The 21,245-nt window shown below is 37.1% G+C and overlaps 1 protein-coding gene across 6 annotated transcripts in view; it reads right to left on the bottom strand.

Annotated features, from left to right (window-relative positions):
* RCOR3 (REST corepressor 3) overlaps nt 1–21,245 on the bottom strand; it is a gene marked incomplete at its 5' end in the record, with an annotated part of 63,309 nt that overhangs the window by 18,502 nt on the left and 23,562 nt on the right. For all 6 annotated transcript variants that reach the window (XR_001369431.2, XM_014582208.2, XM_006163696.3 and 3 more), the window contains 4 exon segments: nt 4,284–4,361; nt 9,914–10,132; nt 19,712–19,790; nt 20,474–20,598. Coding sequence is in view for 5 of the 6 variants with exons in the window: in XM_014582208.2 (XP_014437694.1) it covers nt 4,284–4,361; nt 9,914–10,132; nt 19,712–19,790; nt 20,474–20,598 (501 nt within the window).

The raw sequence follows: 21,245 nt of genomic DNA, 5'->3' as shown, positions 1-21,245 counted from the left end.
ATAGATTAATTTGTCTTCCCATACTTCCTCTTTTTGTCCATGACTGAGTCATATCACCTATGAGTTGGAAAAGTTGGAAAAGGTCACCAAATTAAACCTCTACCCAAAGTTCAAAATTCCATCCAATATCCATAGTAAACGGATATCATCTACCTCTGCATAAAAACCTCCACAGATGTGAAATTTTTAGCTTCATAAAGTACTCCTTTTTCAGTTAGAATTTTTCTCTCTTTCTGGGTTCATTAACCTCGTTGCCTCCACTTCCTACCTCCATCCAAGACAAATCAAAACAACAAACACGCCCCCACCTCTGCAGATACCCCTGCCTCCTTGCAAGGAGACACCATTAATTTTCTACTCTGCAATGTTCTTTGGATTGATTACTTGCTTCCATTCCTAAATATCCAACCCTACTGATACCCCTTTATCATTTCTCATTTACATGCTTAGTATTTTAGCAGACAGTAAGGTTTCCCTGCTTTGATATTTTTCCTGCCAGGATAATTTTCTTAAAACTAAAAATTTTCCTTATATGCTGAAGAGACTAAAAGGTCTTTCCATTTTACAATTTAAAGGCAAACTTCTCTAACTTTCACAAGGACCTTTATACTTGGCCCTTGCCCACTGATCTCTATTGCAAAGAAGCTCTACCCTGCAACGCCTTTCCTGCACTGTGTGCTCACTCCTCCTCTGCCTTCCTAAGTAGGTAATATGCTTCTAGAGAAGAGTTTTATACTCCCACTGAATTCTTAACAGCAATTAGCACAATAATGAGCAAAAAGGGCTCAGGGAATATTTGTTCACTGGTTTTTAATTGTCTCCATTGTATTTGTATTTTTGAATAATAAAAAGTACTGTTTAATACCATACCATTGTTCATATTATTTCCTCTGCCCAGAAATGGCCTCCTCTGTCCTTTTTGTATGTGCAAAAAAATCCCACTTATCCTTCAAATCTCAGCTGAAATACTCCCCTTGAGGAAGTCTTTTCCAATTATCCCAGCCGAAATGAGTAACATCCACCTGTTTTCCTGCAGTACTTGACTTATAAATCTAACATATACGTGTTATCAGTTTGTTTTAGAACATCTACATCATAAGTTCTAATTTTTAAAAAGCAGGTGGAAAACTCACTTCATCTGGCTCTCATCTGTATGGGTCCCACCCTCCCCACTCACATTTCGCACCATGCCTAAGACAGTGCCTTGCGTAAACGGAACAGTGATCAATTAATACTTGTGGAAGCAAATGGACTTTCTTCATGAAAATTTTCCCTAAATGAAAATAACAAATACAACCAAATCGACAAGTAAAGTATCTTAGTAACTGTTTTTGTGCAGTGAAGTTGCTTCATTTAAGGGCCTACTGTAATTATTTCAAAGGTTATTAACATTCTTTGATTAGGCATTCTAACCTTAAGGTAAGAGGATGGATTACACGATTTTTCAAGATCTTCACTGTGATCGTTAATCTAGTATTTAGAAATATTTTGGGGCTGGCAGGTGGTTGAGGTGCTGGACTCCCACATGGCCAACCAGGGTTCAAGTCCTAAACCCAGTGGCTTTCTTACTCACTCTCCCTTTCTCTCTGTCTGTCTCTGGTCAAAACTGAAGAATAATGGGAACCAGCAGTTGGCGTAATGGCTATGTCACTGGACTCCCACATAGTCGACTGCGGTTCGCATCCCGGACCCGGTGGCTTAAAACTCACGCCGGGCGCGTGTGAGTGCATGCCCAAGATCCCGAGAGGAGAATGGAAGAGAAGGGATTGCGGTTTGACCATCCCCCCTGGGGGGGTGATTTCTCGCTTTCTGTCTCTATGTCTCTCTGTCTGTCTGGCGAACGCACGCGCCCTATAGTGAAAATCTCTCTAAAAAATAAAAAAATTGAAGAATAATGATAATAAATAAAACTGAAAATAAATAAATCTTTTTTTAAAAAAGGGAAATATTTATATTCAAGTTTTCCTCATCCTGAAAGCAATAGGAATAATATCATAAGTATAAATATACCCCTATGGACTTGGTAGATGACAAAACATATATACATTTTCAAGTCATATAAGTTCAATAAACATCCCAAAGTAAATTAAGACTTCAATGTGTGGATTAGAGTGTTAATATTTTAGTTGTTTTATTAAGATTTTTTTTAACAATAAACCAAAAGATCTAATAAATGTCTGATAACTTCCAACCCGGTACTATTGGCTTTTGCATAGAAAAATAAGTCATGGAAGAGAAGGGATTGCAGCATGGCCATCCCCCTGGGGGAGTGATTTCTCACTGTCTGTCTCTCTGTCTCTCTCTGTTTGTCTGGTGAGCATACACGCCCTATAACAAAAACCTCTTCAAAAAAAAAAAAAAAAGTCATGACTTTTCTGACACTCTAATACATTAAAATGTGAGAATTTGATACACAATTTTGCTATTGTATGAACACTTCCAAAGGTAAGAGGTAGCCTAATATTTACTAATCTAGGATTCCAGTCAGGACTCTTAAAAATCTACAGACTAGCTAGACTTCCATTATTTACTAGTTGTGTGACTTCAAACAAATTATTTAACTTGAGTCCCTGTTTCCTTATAAAAATAATCAAACCTGTTTCAGTTATTGTATGGATTTTCTTAAAGATCAGATATACTATATAAGAAAGTTATAAAATACTACTGCATTTTCACGCCATTCTTTATGTAATGAGTAATACTCTCCTGTAATATTATGGACAATTTGAAATTAGAAATATCCTTTCCCTGAAAACCTGGCAGATTTTTTTTCCTGTGAATTGTCTCAGCCTGATGTTTTCTTATGAGAGAAAAATGTTAATTATTCCTTTATTTTGTTTAATGATTATAAGTTACTCTGATTTTCTTTCAGATAATTTTGGCATGTTAAGTTTTCCTACAAATTTCTAGATTTTCTTTCAATTTTAAAATTGTTAACAAAGTATTTCCTAATATTATAATGTTTTTAATATCTGTTGTATTTATTTTTAAATTATGAAATTATAGGTATTTAATTGTTTTGCTGTTATGTGAATTAATACAGAATTAAATAAAAATTAAAATAATTGCAATATAAAATTTAAAATAATGTTTGTTGTAATAATATTACAAAATAAAATAGTATTTTATGTATTATATAACTTTAAAGAAATATTTCTAGAATGTCAGTTTACCTGTGGTTTTAGAATGAGGTGTGTCCATGTATTTTTCATTCTTTTCCATAACCTAGCCTTCTTGGAAGAGATTATTCAAAACAAAAACAACTGTCTTCACTGCAAGTCTTCCTTTCTGAATTGAATGATCCCGATGGTGTACGGGTACACTGATTCTGCAGTGCTACCTCTGCCTCCCCTAACCCACACACACGCTTCAAATGTAAGTATTTCAGTAAGCCTGTGATTTGAGGGGTGATGGAGGGAAGACCCATTAGGACCAAATAAGACTATTCCACTGTCAGAGACTTAGAAAGGTAAATCTAAAATATGAAGCAAAATACAAGAACCTTAGAAAAAACAGTAGAAGCTTCTATAAAAAGATTTGATTAGACCTTAAGGATATTTAAGTGCTGCTATAATTACCATCAAAAACATATATAGGTTTCAGCTAATATCAAATGAGACTTGAGAAAATGGTGAATCTGTATCTTGCTTTTACATTTTACATTTTCAAAGATATAAATACAAGAATGTAAGCCCACATATTAAAATCCTACTGGAAATCTGAGCCAAAAGACAAGTCTTAAACTAAAATAAGTATTTATTAAAATCATTAGGATGAATTCCTTTTTTGTAACATATATATATATATATATATACACACACACGCATATATATATATATATATATATATATACACACACACACACACACACACACACACACACACACATATATATATATATTTTTTTTTTTTTCTTGTAGTGTTACCAACATACACAGGTAGGAAAGAGGTTAGAGCAAAAATTGATGGAGAAATGCATTAGTTTGCTCATTGATGACCTTCTAGTTTCACATACACTATGCCTACTCTAGCTATTTAACCTAGTTACTTTGCTCAATATTGATTGGCAAGGGCAAGAAAAATAATTTAAATACAAAATTATTAGCCAAGACTCAAAAGATCAACTACTGAAATGCAAATACACAGAAATATAACAAATTGTTGAGATTATAAAACTTTTGAAGTATCAATTATATATGTGACCAAAACAGTGTCTGAATACCAGATAACTAAAAAAACTAGGTTTTATTATATTTAATCACATGTATTCTTCAATCACATACCTCAGGAGGCTTGAATTCTTCAATTCCACCTTCCATTTTCTGTTTAAGTGCACTGTTTACTTGCTTAGCATTCTGAACCTTCAACAAAATAATCCAAAATGTGAATCAAATTCTATTGTTAGATAAATTTTTAAGTACTCAATAAATAAAAAAGATATATAGCAAAACCTTTGTAAATTTTATTTCAGGAGAATAGATATCACTTAGGGTATAAATACCATCCACTCAACTAATATGCACACCAACAAATGCACATATTTAATAGACTAAAAGACATTGAATCAGACTTTGAATATTATAAATCATAATATCATTGAACAATGACTCTTATAACCAAAGACAACTCACAGACATAGGGATTACATCCCATCAATGTTTCTTATTACCATAATGTTTTGACCAAATAACAATTATTCCAACAAAAATAATGATGATAGTAGCTAATATTTATCAGGTCTTAATAAATATAAACCATCATTTGTGGTGCTGCTTATATAAGTCACAATTCTCACATTCACCCTGTGAAATAACTACAATCAGTTTTGCTACACTACAGCATATGCATCTTAAGAAATTCCTTTTATTTTAAAAATTTTAATTCATTTCTTTCACAAAAGAGAGGGGAGATGGGAGGAAGGCAGGCACCTGCCCCCACCACCAGTCTCACCATGCCATGATCCTTCCCCCAGCTAGCTATTCATAGGCTCACAGGAGTAATGCCCAGAAAGTTCAGGCTGGCCCAGAATCCACACGTGGGCCTTCCCTGTAGTCCTGGCACTGTGGAGTGTCACCCCACTGTCTATGCCACCATGGCGAGGCCAATATATACATTCTTAAATCACCAAAATATGTAAAACCCACAATAAAAACCCCAGGGCATTTGAGGAAAAGGAGGGTGGGATATAACATTCAAAAACTTCATCAATCACACATAAGATAGGAACTGAACAAAAATGGGAACAGGTTTTACACATTCTAAATGGTTAAGAAATCTGTATGTCCTACAGTGAAGATATTTTACCTTGAAAAAAACCTGAAAGTAGCTTGTGGAAGTGGATGTTCAAATAGTTTCAGCTTATGACTTATTGTGAAATGGCAGAAGGAAGGTTATTTGAAACCAAATGAAAAGTTTTAACACCAGATGTATGTGTGTTCACAGCAAAGTGAGGCAGCTGGCGTTGGTTTGAGATGTGTGCTCAGTTCAGCTGGGTGTAATTTCTCACTGACAAACATCATGTATATGCACACAAAATCCATAATATGCTCAAATTGTTCCCTAATATATCAATTGCAATGGAACAAATCCGTTTTCTAAATAAGAATTATAGCAAAACTGATCCTACTTTTGTTTTGACGATTTTACTAATAAAGAATGTAAAGATGTTAAGAACTTTTCCAAAGCCACAAATGTAGGAGGTACATCCTGAATTTAAACTATTCTGAGTTTTAAACTATTATGCTACTAACAGTATGGCTAGCCTCCATGTAAACATTCTATGTCATAACTGTTTGTTTACTTTTTCCCCAGGTTTGCCCCCACCCAGCCCCTAGTACGGAGAACCAAATATGTGTAACTAGTTGGTTCAGAGTTGTGGTTTTGATTTTTTTTTTTTTTTTTTTAACTAGGGGGCTAAAAAACAAAGCTAAAATGACAGTCGGACAGGATTCCCTGTTCTCTATTAGGTTTTTTTTTTTTTTTTTTTAACTACAGGGCTCAAAAACACAGCTAAAATGTATAGGTTCAAGGGTGGTCAGCTGGCCACGACAGTTAAGTCATACAGAAAAAACTGTGACATCTCAGTTTGCAAGGATTTTAAAGACTAGCGGGGAGATAAATAAATATAAAAGTATGATAAATGCTGAATATCTCACACCTGAAGAAAGAAAGAGAACTATAAGAATAAAGGCATCTATATGTGTTGGTGGACAGGTGGTATGGAACACTGGGGCAAGTATTCCAGAGGAGATGACACCTACACTGAGTTTTAACGCATTAACAAGAATCAAGCAGGTAGACAAAGATGGGGAGAAGTATTTAGGAAAACAGGAAAGTCCTAAGGCATAGGGGGCAAGAAATCAGACCCAAAATATCTAAATTTTCCTTAAAGATTGAAGGCAACCTAAACGATTTTAAGCAAGCCTTTTATAAAGATATTTCCTTCCAGTAGTAATGTGGAGAATAGAATGAGGTGAAGAGGGTTGAAATCAACTTAACAATCCAGGTGAGAAATATTAAATAATTAGGAAAACTTGCAATAAAACAAGAGATGAAGGAATGGTGATGTTGGTACACCAGGATGGGTTAAAGTAACTTGGAAACAAAACGAAGACTTCTCTGTAAATGACGTGGAGAATGAGGAGAACCAAGGATAACTGGTCTGAGTCTATTTGGTTCTACTCATGGACACAGGGAATGCAAACACAGAACTCAGTTTGGACACTGTATGAGATGTGTTGAGGACATAACAGCAGCAATGCTCAGCAGAATTTGCAAACCCATGAACACAAACTGTTACTATGTTACATATTAAATGAATAATCAAAGAACAAGCTTAAAGCTTAAAATAAAGATTTTTAAAAAAATAATGGGACCAGCAGTTAGTGTAATGGCTATGTTGCTGGACTCCCACATACTGGACCATGGTTCGCGTCCCGGACCTGGTGGCTTAAAACTCACGCCGGGCGCGTGTGCGTGCGTGCCTAAGATCCCGAGAAGAGAATGGAGGAGAAGGAACTGCAGTGTGGCCACCCCCCCCGGGGGGGTGATTTCTCGCTTTCTGTCTCTCTGTCTCTGTCTGTCTGGCAAGCGCACACGTCCTATAGCAAAAAACCTCTCCAAAAAAAATTTAAATAAATAAATAAATAAATAAAAATAGCCTGTAAATGCATTAGTAGTGCTGAGGTGGCAGAATACATTTAGTATCTGCATTTTTGGAGTTCTTTGAAAATAACACAGGTGAAATGTTCCAGAAATTTTCTAAAGAGGAGTGCATTAGTTTGGCAGATGGGAGTCTTTTGTAAACATCTGTAAACTGTAAACAGTTTGACTAAAGACTAAGCAGTCAATCAAATACACACTTCATGCACTCAAGAGAGAACAGTGTCATACAAGGAAAGGGAAAGACATTCCCAGAAGGAAGGGGTGGTTGACACTGTTTAACATTACTGCGTAGTAAAGGGAGGTAAGAACTAGGAAGGAGGCATTAGAACTGGCCACTTGTTCATAAATAATTTTAGAAGAGCTTTTTTTAGTGACAGAACTGGAATGAGACAGAAACTAGATTAGAAAGGGTCGGAGAATAAGGTGGTAAGAAAGCAGAGGAATCTGATGTGGTATATATTTATACCAGGAGTTTGCTAGGAAAGGAAAGAGAAATATTAATAGAACAGTTTATCCAACCAGGTTCAAGTACAGAGAAACCAGTAAATGTTTTAAGATACAGAATCCTGGTCCCACACTATACTATTGCAAGGTGTTTGCTTTTATGTGAACTGGTATGATATTAATTCTAAGTATACAGTGGTAAGCTAATGATGCATATTATAATCTCTAAATAACAACAACAAAAAAAATGCAAAGTGATATGTCTGAAAAATGTAAATATGACCATCACATATCTCTCTTTGAAGTCCTTCAGTGGTTTCCTAACTCCGGGTAAATTTCAGATTTCCTAACACACCTTCTTGTAAATCCCTCCCTAGTTCCATTGTAATGAAAGGTATTTTTAAGATGAGTGACCTTGGGGGCTGGCAGGTGGAGTGGTGGTTAAGGGCGCTGGACTCCCACCATGGCCGACCGTGGTTCAAGTTTCAGATCTGGCAGTTTGTTTTCTCACTTTCTCTCTCTATCCTTTTCTGGTAAAATTAAAATAAATAAATAAACGGATAAAATAAAGTGAAATAAAATAATTCTTAAAAAAAAAAAAAGATGAGTGACCTTGATCCATTCAGTATTTTAAAAAGATAACATTGGCAACAAAGTGTAATATAGAGCTAAGGAGAAGTAGAGACAAAGAACTTACAAAGATAGTTACTGTCAGACAAGTGATAATAAGAGCCTGAACAAAATTTCTAGTGATGGGATAAAATGAAGAAATAGATTTGGGACCAGCAGTTGACATAATGGCTATGTTGCTGGACTCCCATGTAGTTGAACATGGTTCGAGTCCCGGACTTGGTGGCTTAAACTCACGCTGGGTGTGTGTGCGTGCGTGCATGCATGCCCAAGACCCTGAGAGGAGAATGGAGAAGAAGGGATTGCAGCGTGGCCATCCTCCCTGGGGTGTGATTTCTTGCTTTCTGTCTGTCTTTCTGGCGAGTGTACGCGCCCTTTAGCAAAAAATAAAAAAAGAAAGAAAAAAAGAAATTGATTTAAAGTAAAATTCAGAAAACACACATAACAAGGTTACCACTTTGGTTTATGTGTGTCAGGGAAGGATAACACAAGGACTGAATCAAGATGATTCTGATGATTCAACAAACAGGAAACAGGAAAAAAAAATCTTTGGGGGGAATATCTAGCAGCAGCTGGAGCTATAGCTACGGCACTTGGAAGAAAAGTCATGAGAGGAGAAATAGATTTACAGGACTCTGGCAGAGAGTATGGGTTGGTTGGTATAAACCAAGTACAGATTGAGAAGAGTATCTAGATTCAAGAGCTAAGGAAACAACAACAAAACACACAGAAAAGCAGGAAGACAACTGAGAAAGGCCAGCAACCTAACAACAACCATTAATTGAATACTTACTATGAGTCAGGCACTGTTTTAAGTACTTATCACATATTACCCTATTTCATTTCACTCAGTCACTATATTACCCTCATTTCCAGATGAAGAAACTGAAGCTAAGATAATTTAAACAGCTACCCTATGCTTATATAAGCAGGATATAGGGTAGCTGGGATTAAAACTTACAGGTTCACTGACTTTGGACCTGTGCTTTTTTTTTTTTTTGGAGAGGTTTTTGCTATAGGGCGCATACGCTAACCAGAAAGAGAGACAGAGAGATAGAACGAGAGAAATCAGTCCCTAGGGGGAATGGCCACACTGCAATCCCTTCTCCTCCATTCTCCTCGGGATCTTGGGCAAACATGCACATGCACCCAGCGTGAGTTTAAGTCACCGGGTCCGGGACTTGAACCGTGGTCTACTACGTGGGAGTTCAGCGACATAGCCATTACACTAACTGCTGGCCCCTGGACCTTACTCTTAACCTCTACTGAGAGTGATACTCCCCAAGCTTACTGATAATGACGACGGTGCAGATAACAGCCATCACTCACTGCACATTCATACTGTTCCGAACATTACCAAAAGATCTGCATGTGTTACTGCACATAATTCCAAACAGCTTGCAAGAGAAGTATGATTATCCCCAAATTCATGGATAGAAAATTGAGGCTCCCAAAGGTTATATAATTTGCCCAAGGTCACAGAACTAAAAGTAGGAATACTGGGATTCAAATCTAGAGTAGACAGAGGCATGTACAAACTAAAACAAGATAAACTTTCAAGAATGAAGCTTACATAAATGGATAGCTAAGAGGATCTGAAAACTGAGTTCAATCCAGGCAAAAGTGGAAAAGCACAACAGACCGAATCACTGAAAATACAGTTTTTATAAAATACCTGACGTTTGAGAGAGATCAACTCCATGTCCAGTTGCCTCAGGATCGTGTTGGCGGCATTGGGACTACAGGAAACAGCTACCACATCTTCCTGGGTTAAATACATGCCTTTAGGTGGACGGCACTTAGAACGCTGAGAATGATGGCGATGTTGTAAACTCTGATATTCTCTCCTTCCAAGTCCAATCTTGCTGGTTTGGACAGGTTGTTCAGTATTACCCTAACAAGGAGAATAACAGGTCATGGTATTTTCAAATTATTATGTGAAAATAGTCTATCATTCGTAGAAGTATCTGCTACACTACGTACACCTAAAAATACTTTTAAATATATCAAGTATCAGTCCAAACACACACACAGAATTCACAACTGGGAGAAAAAACATACAACATAAAGTATCTCTGATTAATCCACTCAAACAAATGCTTGGTTTCTAGGCCCAGAGGACTATGAATAAATGGAAATAAGTTAGACTCTAAAGTTTCCTGTATGCTTTGAGATGAAATATATTTTCCCTTAGTAATCAAGGTGTGTGTGGGGAGGAAGAAGATGCAACTTATTAAATGCAAAACTCTTGAAAGTCAAAATAAGAAAAAAAGGGGCAAATTAAGTATTATGACATGTGGCAGATTAGACAGCTGGTTTAAAAAAAAAGGAGTAACATTTCATTTTCACTTTGGAGATGTTGAAAGACAATTAGCCTCTAAAGGTAGTAAAGGACACAGAATTATCTTAACCCTGAAGACATCTCTAAACTCTTAATCTATGAATAAAACAAAAATGTTAATTTATATCTCAGAAGAGGTTAAGAAAGTTCTAATAATGATGACCATGAAGTCTTTTAAGTAGTATTTCATTATTGTTTGCAATATTCTTAAAATGTGTTATAAAAATACAATATTATTCTGTGCTTTTGAGAGCTCTATCAATCCATTAGAAACCATATCTGCAGCCAGCAGGTGGTGTGGCATTATGTTGCTGGACTCCCACATGGCTGACCGTAGATCAAGTCCCAGATGGGGTGAGACTTGAAACTCACACTGGGTGTGTGTGCATGCGTGTGGGCCCAAGACCCTGGGAAGAGAAAGGAGGAGAAGGGATTGTGGGGTGGCCGTTGCCCCACATTTGATTTCTCACTTTCCCTTACACTATCTCTGTCTGTCTTTCTCTGGTAAGTACACATGCCCTAAGGCAAAAACTTCTCAAAAAATAAACTGTATCTACCAAACTGAAAGTTATTTTAACAAAGAGAGCTAACGATCCAATTCACAAAACAAATGCATAATGAAGCATAACCTACTTTATTGCTTAAAAATGAACTCCACACAAAGCAAGGCAGATTTGATGATCAGAGAAATTCCTCCTAGTAAAGCACTCCTAAAATTGCTGGATCAAGTTATTATTTTTTTTACTTTAACTTTATTCAGTTGTTTATTTATTTTAATTTGACCAGAGAGGAACAGAGCAAGAGCAAGAGAGAAAGGGAAATTGAGAAAGCAAGCCACCAGGTTCAGGACTCAAACCATGGTCAGCCATGTGGGAGTCTAGCACCCTTAACCATCATGCCACTGGCCAGCCCCTGGGTCAAGTATTTTTTAAAAATCTTTTAAAATTCATTTCCAATGTGGCAAGGAAGTGAGAAAATTCCCCAGAGGCCAGAAATGATTTAAAAAAAAATAAAAAAAAGCAAAAATCCAGAGGGATTAGCAAGTATAAGAAGCTAGCATCTGCCTAAAGTCCAGGCTTCCATGAACAACAGGTGCAGGCACTGGAGACAAAGCCAGAATGCTGGACAGGGAACTCCATTACAGTGCAAGGCAGGAAAAAATAACTCGACTCTGCAGAGGGAGAGGATATGTATAGAGGATATGTAATGCCTATCTTATTCTGGGCTGGCTAGAAAGGAAAGAAACTAGAAAATGTCTCCCCTTAAAAACTTCTAACCACAGACCTGCATTCAGGCAAGTTTAGGGCCTAAGTTTATGTGATTTTTCTGACATGAACTCCAAATCAAAAATTTAAAGTGTCTCAATTTGGTAGTGTCTATGGAAACATGGCAAAAACAAAAACAAATTCTCTCTAGAAGAATGTACTTTAAACCTAGGACTCAATAATATGTTTATGACCAACAGAGCCTTACTAAATGAACTTCTAAAAGGTAATACTTCAGATTGTGGTTATAGCTACATAAACACAACTTACCTATTTAATTTGAGAGATTAAAAAAAACAAGAAGGGAAACTGGCAGGTGGCATGGTAGTTAAAGGTGCTGGGTCCCACATGGCTAACTGTGATACAAGTCCTGGACCTAGCAGCTTTCTTTCTCACTTTCCTTCCCTCCCCCCCTTTCCCTCTATCTCTGTCTGGTCAAATTTAAAAATAATAACAAATGGAATTAAAAACAAAACAAAAACAAAAACAAGATGTGGGGACCAGCAGATGGCATAAGGGTTATGTCGCTGGACTCCCACATGGTTGACCACAGTTCAAGTCCTGGACCCAGTGGTTTAAAACTCATCCTGGGCACATGTGCATGCATACCCCAAAACCCAAGAGGAGAATGTAGGAGACAGGATTGTGCTGTGGCCATCCCCCCGGGGGGTGATTTCTTGCTTTCTCTGTTTCTCCAGGGAGCACATGTGTCCTATAGTAAAAATCTCTGGGGAAAAAAAAATGAAAGAAAGAAAGAAAGAAAAAAAAAAACCCCAGATATGAAGGACCAACAGATGACATGGAGGTTAAGGTGGCTGGATCCCACTTGGCTAACTCTACAGTTTCAGTCTCGGACCTGGTGGCATGAAAATCATGCCCAATACATGTACTTGTGTGTCCAAAATCTAGGGAATGGAGAATGGAGAGGAGAATGGAGAAGAAGGGGTTGCAGCATGGTCATTCCCTCTGAGAGGGTGGGTGATTTCTCACTTTCCCTCTCTGTGTCTCTGAGTCTCTTGACAAGTGCATGCACCCAATGGTAAAAACCTAAACAAAACAAAAACATAAGATGTAACTATAACTGTAGACGAAAGCTACATAATCAGGAGTGCAGGGGCAGGAGTCAAAGCACTACAAGGGCTTTGTATTAACTATAAAATTATTAAAGATGGCTATATCAGATTTTTTTAAGAGAGATTTTGGGTATAGGGCATATGCGTTCCTAGAGAGACAGAAAGCGAGAAATCACCCCTCAGGGAGGATGGCCATACTGCAATTCCTTCTTTTCCAGTCTCCTCTTGGGATTTTCGGCACGCACACACAAATGCTCAGCATGAGTTTTAGGCTGCCGGGTCTAGGACTCGAACCACCATCAACTATGTGGGAATCCAGCAACATAACCATTATAGCATCTGCTGGTCCTCTATACCAGATTTTAAGCTAATTATACAGGATAAAATTTCCAGAATACACAATATGAAAACATCCCAAACTCGTAGAAAGAGAAAAATATAGGAAACATTTTTTTTTTAATTTTAGAGAGATTTTTGCTATAGGTGTGTGCTCACTGGAAAGACAAGAGATAGAGAGACAGAAAATAAGAAATCACACCCCAGGAGAGATGGCCACACCAGAATCCCTTCTCCTCCATTCTCCTTCCAGGATCTTGGGCATGCTTTCACATGCACTTGGCCTGAGTTTAAACCACCAGGTCTGGGACCTGAACGTGGGAGTCCAGCGATGTAACCATTATGCCATCTGCTGGTACCAGGATAAGTTATTAATCTCAAAAAATTGGCCATGTAGTAAGGGTTAGATGACTAGAAAAAAGCAAGTCAAATAGAAGGTAAAATAAGAAAACAAAATTATAAACAGATCCATGATCATGATCAATATAATTGGGCTGATCTCTTCAGATAAAATATAAAATTCCAGCTTAATACTTCTTATAAGAGACGTGCTTAAAAACATGAGAAAATGTAAATATTGAAAGTAAGATAATTAAGATGTGCCAGGTAATATCAGCTATACCATATCAGACAAAATAAGGCAGCAGTTGTAAGAGATGAAAGGGTCACCACATATTGGTATCTTGCTGCTCAATTCAGCAGCAAGATAAAACAATTCTAGACTTACGTGTACCTCATGCAATAGGTTCACAATTTTAAAGAAGTATTGCCTCTCAGCAATCGATTAATCAGAATAATTGATCAGATAAGCAGACAATAAAACCAAGCTACCAAGTAGGCAAGCGGTAAAAATATAGATTTCAACCACAGAACCAATAAGCTTAAATAAATGGACACATATAAACCTTGTAACTAACAGTGTGCACATTTTTCTCAAACACACATGGAAAAACATGAAAATTTCATATTCTATGCTTAGAAGTTTAAAATACATCAGCAAATTCTTCAACATTCTTGCCACTGAAAAGGATCTATAAAGGGTCTTCAATACACATGAAAAAAACTGCATCAATTTAAATTTGTTTTTACACTAAAATAAACTCTTACTTCCATTTGATTTCTCCATGAACTTTTTGAGCTCCCCTCCTTATATCTCCTTCCCTTGACTCTTGGAACTAATTTTAATGACTTACTCACAACCAATAGAATGCAGAAGGGATGCTGAATAACTTCCGAGGCTGGGCCCAAAGCAACTGAGTAGCTTCCACTTGATACTTTTGGTATTGATTAATTTGGAGGAAACCAGCCATCATGAAAAGAAGCCAGATTATTCAGAGACCACCAGGCTAAAGAAGCCACGTGGAATTGCCCCAGTCAACTGCTAACATCAACTACCAGCAATGTGAGTGAGTCTAAACTTCCAGTAACATCCTATGTGGTGTTGAAACATAAAAATCATTCTCTCTAAAGTCAGGAATAAGAAAAAAGTGTCTGGTATCATAACTTACATGCAACAGTATACTGGAGCTTCTAACCAGTTCAGTAAAGGAAGAAATAAAAGGTGTAAGGATAGAAAAGATACATAATTGCAATTATTTTCAGGTAATATTTCATAGGAAATCCAAAATAAGCTGCAAATCAATTATATGAAGGTTTCATTTCTCCCCAGTTTATACACAGATTCAAAGGAACATCTAGTACAGCTGTCCAGGAACGTGAGAAACTTAAAAAGCAAAGGTTCAAGAATAGCCAAGGTACTTACTCTTTAAGAACCATCACCAAGTAGTGGAATTAGTCATATCAACTGTGGAGACTTATTTTAAAGCTATAGTAACTGAGATACAATGGGACTGTTGAGGGATAATTAACAGGCAAGAGGTGTAGAATAGAGATCCTTGCATACGTAGGAGTCTTAGTAAGACAAGGATGTTACTACAGACCAGTTGAAAAAGATGGAACCACTTCCATATTGAAAATAAATACATAAAAATGGATCTCTACCTCACAAAATAAATTAAAGTTATTTACTGCTAGATTAAGGTCTTAAATGTAAAAAGAAAACCTTTACAATTTTGAAAAGAAACTAAATAATAATATTGAAGTTTGAAAATGTACACGCTTTTGATGAACTACTGCTTACCCAAGCCTACAGAGGTAAAAAGATAAATCACAAACTGCTAGAAGATCTTTGTACATTTAACCAAAAGGCTGGTATCCAGAATATATAAATAATTCAGTAAGGAAAATAAATTTATATATTCTATCTTTAAGAAAAAGATAAATGGTCCAATAGCAAACTAAGTTAAAAATAAAAATATAAAGAAGCACTTTAAAATAAACTAGTTCTATTCCAAACAATCCCGGCATTGTTATGCAAGTCACTGTTAGCATTTTGGTCAAACAATTTGTGCTATGCCTTTCATGAGAGCTGTCATCCGTCTCTCCTGCCTACTCTATGACATGGTAACAATGAAAAACACTTTCATTATTTCTACACGTCCTTTATGAGGTTGACCCTAAACCTGGCTGAGAACTACTGTCTCTCAAAACTCTTATACATGTATATCTAGGACCTATTCACATTAGCCTTGTTCATAATCATAAAAGGTTGAGAATGATGCCTATTGATTTGTGGAAGAGCAGAGAAATGAATGAAGCTGCTGACAGTGCTAGTCCTGGACCACAATTTGCAGTAACCTTTCAACATTTTTAATATATACCCCCTCCATATTATTTGCTAATACAATGAGCTTACGGGCAAACAAAGACCAAATAAGTATGCATCATCTTGCACAGCTGGGCAAAACAATTCACATACATACATGTTCTAGGTAACAAAAGGGATTTGGTTCACACACATTGCGCCCACTCCCAGGGGAATGACCATGCTGTAACGTCTTCTCCTCCTTCTTCTCTTGGGATTTTGTGCATGCATGCATGCACGCACACACCTGGCATGATTTTCAAATTGCCAGGTCTGGAACAGCAAACCACAGAGCCAGCTATGTGGGATCCCGCACCTTAACCTCCATGCCACCTGCTGGCCTAAGATACAGTAATGCTTTTAAATCTAAGAGTATATTCTTGAGCTACACTGAAAAGGCTGGAAATATGGGAAAGAAAAAGGATTACTGATGAAGAAATCCAAGAGCAGATATAATGGGGTAAATGAGATAAAATAAATAAGAAAATTGTGCAGAAGTATGAGAGGCATTCAGGCACAAGAATGCTCACTCAGCATTTACTGAGGAGCTGCCATGTCCGAGGTACCATGTAAAGTGTGAAGGGATATGAGATGAGTAACAGTCCCTGACTTCCCAGAGTGCACAGCTTGCGGGGAAAACACAGTAACTGTAATGCAATGCTGAAAGTACCAAATAAACTAAGACGAGAAGGTAGTGTGGTAGCACAGAGGTTAGAGGAATGGCTGGAATTTAAGGAAGCTTCTGCTGTGTATTTTCTCTTTGAAGTAAGTGGTGAAGGTATCTGCCAAGTGTTTTCCTGTAGCAAAAACCTCTCAAAAAAAAAAAAAATTCACTGATGGAAGAGTTTAAGGTGATGGCAGGGCTCAGAATGGTCTATGGTACTGAGGAATGGGAGTCATTCATTAAATTGGATTAGGTTACAAGTTCAAATTTGGATTTATTGACTCTAATTTCTGTTATTTTCACTATTCCACAGCTGTCTAAATCTCACAAACCTTTTTCCATCAGCACTTTGACGAACTTTTTTTTTTTTGGAGAGTTTTAAGTCTCGGACCTGGTGGCTTACTTTCTCACTTTCCCTCTGTCTTTCTGACTCTCTCTGGCGCACGTATGTCCCCTATAGCAAAGTAAAAAAATGAAATTAAGTAAATCATTCTTTTTAAAGAAGTATGGCACATGCAATTATGTATAAAACTGTTATTTTAGTGTGTAATACTACTTTTATTTATTTATTTATTTATTGGGGGGGGGAGAGGTTTTTGCTATAGTGCGCGTTCGCTCGCCAGACAGAAAGAGAGACAGAGAGACAGAAAGCGAGAAATCAACCCCCAGGGGGGATGGCCACGCCACAATCCCTTCTCCATTCTCCTCTTGGGATCTTGGGCATGCACGCACACGTGCCCGGCTTGAGTTTAAGTCACCAGGTCGAACCACAGTTGACTACGTGGGAGTCCAGTGACATAGCCATTATGCTAACTGCTGGTCCCTACTTTTATTTATTTTTTAATTGCCAAGTGATGCATGAGCTTGACAGAGAGTAAGAGAGAAAGCACCCCCACAATGGGGGTATGGTCATATTGCAATCCTTTTCCTCCATTTCTCTGTGAGGACTTTGGGCACACATACACACATGCTTTTCAAGCTGCCAAGGCTGAGACTGAAACCATGGCCAGCTATGTGGGCTCTTAGCTACACTAAGGGGCCTGTCCTGTATGCCTTCTACTCATAACAAAAAGTTTACCGTAACACAGGCTGCCACGCTATGCTGAGGCAGCGGTCTCCGACACTGCGTTTACAGCATCTCTTGATTTCATCATTTTCTTGTATGCTTGATTTAATCTCCCACTGTTTTGTTCATCATGGCCCTTCCAATGAGACAAAACTAGAGGCACCTGTCAGTGATACTGGTAATTCTGACTCCATTGTAGGCCTAGGCTAGCATGTGTTTATATCTGTGTTAACAAAAAAGCACTTAAAAGGAAAAGAGCTTATATAATAAGGATGTAAAAATAGAAAATATTTTGTAAAACTGTACAATGCGTTTGTGTGTGTGTGAGTGTGTTTTTGGAGAGATTTTTGCTATAGGGTATGTGCAATCACCAGAGAGACAGAGAGAGACAGAAATTGTGAGAAATCACCCCCCCCCGGGGGGGGGGATGTTCATACTGCAATCCCTTCTTCTCCATTCTCCTTTTGGGATTTTGGGCATGCACACGTGACTGGCGTGAGTTTTAGGTCACCAGGTCTGGGACTCAAACCGCAGTCAACTACACAGGACAATTACACCATTTTTTTTTTGGAGAGGTTTTCACTGTAGGGCGCGTGCGCTCGCCAGACAGACAGAGAGGGACAGAGAGACAGAAAGCGAGAAATCACCCCCCGGGGGGATGGTCACGCCGCAATCCCTTCTCCTCCATTCTCCTCTCGGGATCTTGGGCACGCACACACACGCGCCCGGCGTGAGTTTTAAGCCACCGGGTCCGGGCTGCGAACCGCGGTCGACTACATGGGAGTCCAGCGACATAGCCATTACGCTAACTGCTGGTTCCCAGGATATTACACCATTATACAACCATTGTGCCACCTGCTGGTCCTAGTGTGTTTGTGTTTTAAGCTAAGTGTTGTTACAAAAGAGCTGAAGTTTAAAAAATTGAAAAGTTAATAAAGTAAAAAAGTTATAATAAATTAAAGCTAATTTATTACTGAAGAAAGAAATTTGTAATAAATTAAGCATAGCCCAAGTTACAGTATTTACAAAGTCTACCGTAATATACAGTAATACCCTAGGCTTTCACTTACCAGTCACTCAGTGACTCATCCAGAGCAATTTCCAGTCCTGAAAGCTCCATTCATGGCAAGTGCCCTATACGGATGCACCATTTTTGTCTTTCATACTGTATTTTTGTTATCCCTTTTCTATATTTAAATACAAACATGCACTTGACATTGTGCTATAATTGCCTACAGTATTCAGTATATAACATTTTGTACAGGTTTGTAGCCAAGGAGCGAAAGGCTGTGCCATATAGCCTAGGTGCACAGGAAGCAGTACCATCTAGGTTGTGTAAGCACATCCAATATAATTTGCACAATGACAAAATCACCTAACAACACATTTCTTAGACATATCCATGTCATTAAGCAATGCATGACTACCTGCTGCTACTACGTAATTTGCTACAACATAGAATAACATATTTTCAAGAAAAATTGGACAACGAAACCAGAAAGCTTAATTTCATACCTAATATTGTATCACTTAAGGGTGGTTTTAGTTCTTTCCTGTGATTAAAGACTACAGATCGTGGCAATGCTTTTATATTTCTCAGTGGATGAAATAACTCCAAAATTATTTAAACCACTAGTTAATTAGGGTCCTAGACATTAATATAATTTCCAAACCCTCAAATTAGCATTGAGATTTATTACTTCCTTTTTTTTAAAAAAACCTTTTAAAAATATTTACTTATTTATTTTTATTTGTTATTATTACTATTATAATAATTATTATTATTTAATTTGACAAGAGAAGGAGAGAGAGAAAATGAGAGAGCAAGCTTCCAGGTCTGGGACTTGAACCATAGTCAGTCATGTGGGAGTCCCGCACCCTAACCACCATGCCACCCGCTGGCCACAAGATTTACTACTTTTTAAAACCATTATCTAAAGAAGTTTTTTTTTTTTTAACATGAAATACATTCTTTCAAAGTGGATATAAATAACAATTATGAATACTCCAATGATCTTCATTACCTCTTTTTTGGCTTCTTTTTTGGGATCATAATCACTATCATTCCCATCCATTGGATGTGTTTCTTCTACATCATCATCACTGAGAAGAAACAAAGATTAGTAAACTCAACTCCCTTCTTTTTATTCTTTTCTAGTACTCCTATCAAGTTGTAATATACATTCTAATTTTACTAAATATTATTTAACAGAATGAGAGTTGTTCTTGGGAAGATAAGCTGGTCATTTATATTTCCATAGTGTTTAAAAACATCCTTTGAGGCACACAAAATCATTTTAACAAACATTTCTGGTAGATGTCAAATGGGACAGTGATTGAGAAAGAAATTTAACTTAGGAAAAAGAAAATGTACAATTTGACATAATACTTAAAATTTCAGTTCTCCAGTTAGAGAATAAAGACAGGCAAACAAAAGAAAATGATTTTACACTACCAGACACAAATAGCTACAATAATGGGACTTCAGTTACTAATATAATCATGGGAAAAAAGCATTTTCCACAGGATATATTCTTTAATATATTCTAAATAATGTACTTAATATAACCATACTATAGGTAGCATTTGTGACTACTGTTAAGAGAGTTGAAGAGAATTCTTACTATTAAAACTTCTGACCATTCGACTCTTCCTGTCAGAGCAGAAACATGAATGTAAGGATAGGAAGTATTTATAATATATTGTGATCATTTTCTACCATGGAAATGAAAGCAATTCACTGTAGTATCCTTAACACGGTAACCATATAAAGGTATCCAACCTACCTGTCACCCTGATTATGTCTATTGGCTAGTTTACGAGCCTGGCGATCCATCAAACTTGTCCTGGAGCGAGTTTTTTTCCAGGAATAGTAATATTTTACAAGACTTGCAATTGTCTTATCTGGAAGCTTAAAAAAAAATCATGTTAACATCAACAAATTTAATTCATAAACTTTGATTAACAAAATGAACGATAGCTTGATATTCTTAGATCATTAATAAATAAAGGTATAAATGAAAGAATCTCATGGGTCCCTTTATGAATCAGAGAGCTATTGGGTCATCGGCAAAGTCATGATGCATTTTTGCAAAGAAAAATACATTGTGACTTCCCCAACAACCTAATAAAAAGTCCTGTTATACTCATAATATCCCAACATGTCAATGTCGCTGACATTTGTAAGTGAATATTCCTACTTGTTCTGGGAGAGGGGAGGGAAGAGGTCACAAACTAACTTGGTAGGAATGTCCCCAGGAAGTGCACTGTGTCTATCTAATTTCAGAACATTTTCATAACCCGAAAAGAAACCCTTAAAACCATTAGCAGTCTCTCCTTATTTTCCCCTTCCCCTCTTCCCTGGCAACCACTAATCTACTTTCTGTCTCTATGGATTTCCCTATTCTGGACATTTCATATAAATGGAATCACACAAGATGTGACCTTTCTGTCTGGACTCTCGTTCAGCAAAACATTTTCAAGAAAAGCTATTCAATGCTTAATAATATTTTTTTAAATCACTTTAAATCCAGGCAAAATAGTAAATAATGCAAAGAG

This window comes from Tupaia chinensis, unplaced genomic scaffold, assembly GCF_000334495.1.
Source record: "Tupaia chinensis unplaced genomic scaffold, TupChi_1.0 Scaffold142846_1, whole genome shotgun sequence".
NCBI classification, from domain to species: Eukaryota; Metazoa; Chordata; class Mammalia; order Scandentia; family Tupaiidae; genus Tupaia; species Tupaia belangeri.
The sequence above is the reverse complement of the archived record's forward strand: the minus strand, read 5'-3'. Positions and strand labels throughout refer to the sequence as shown.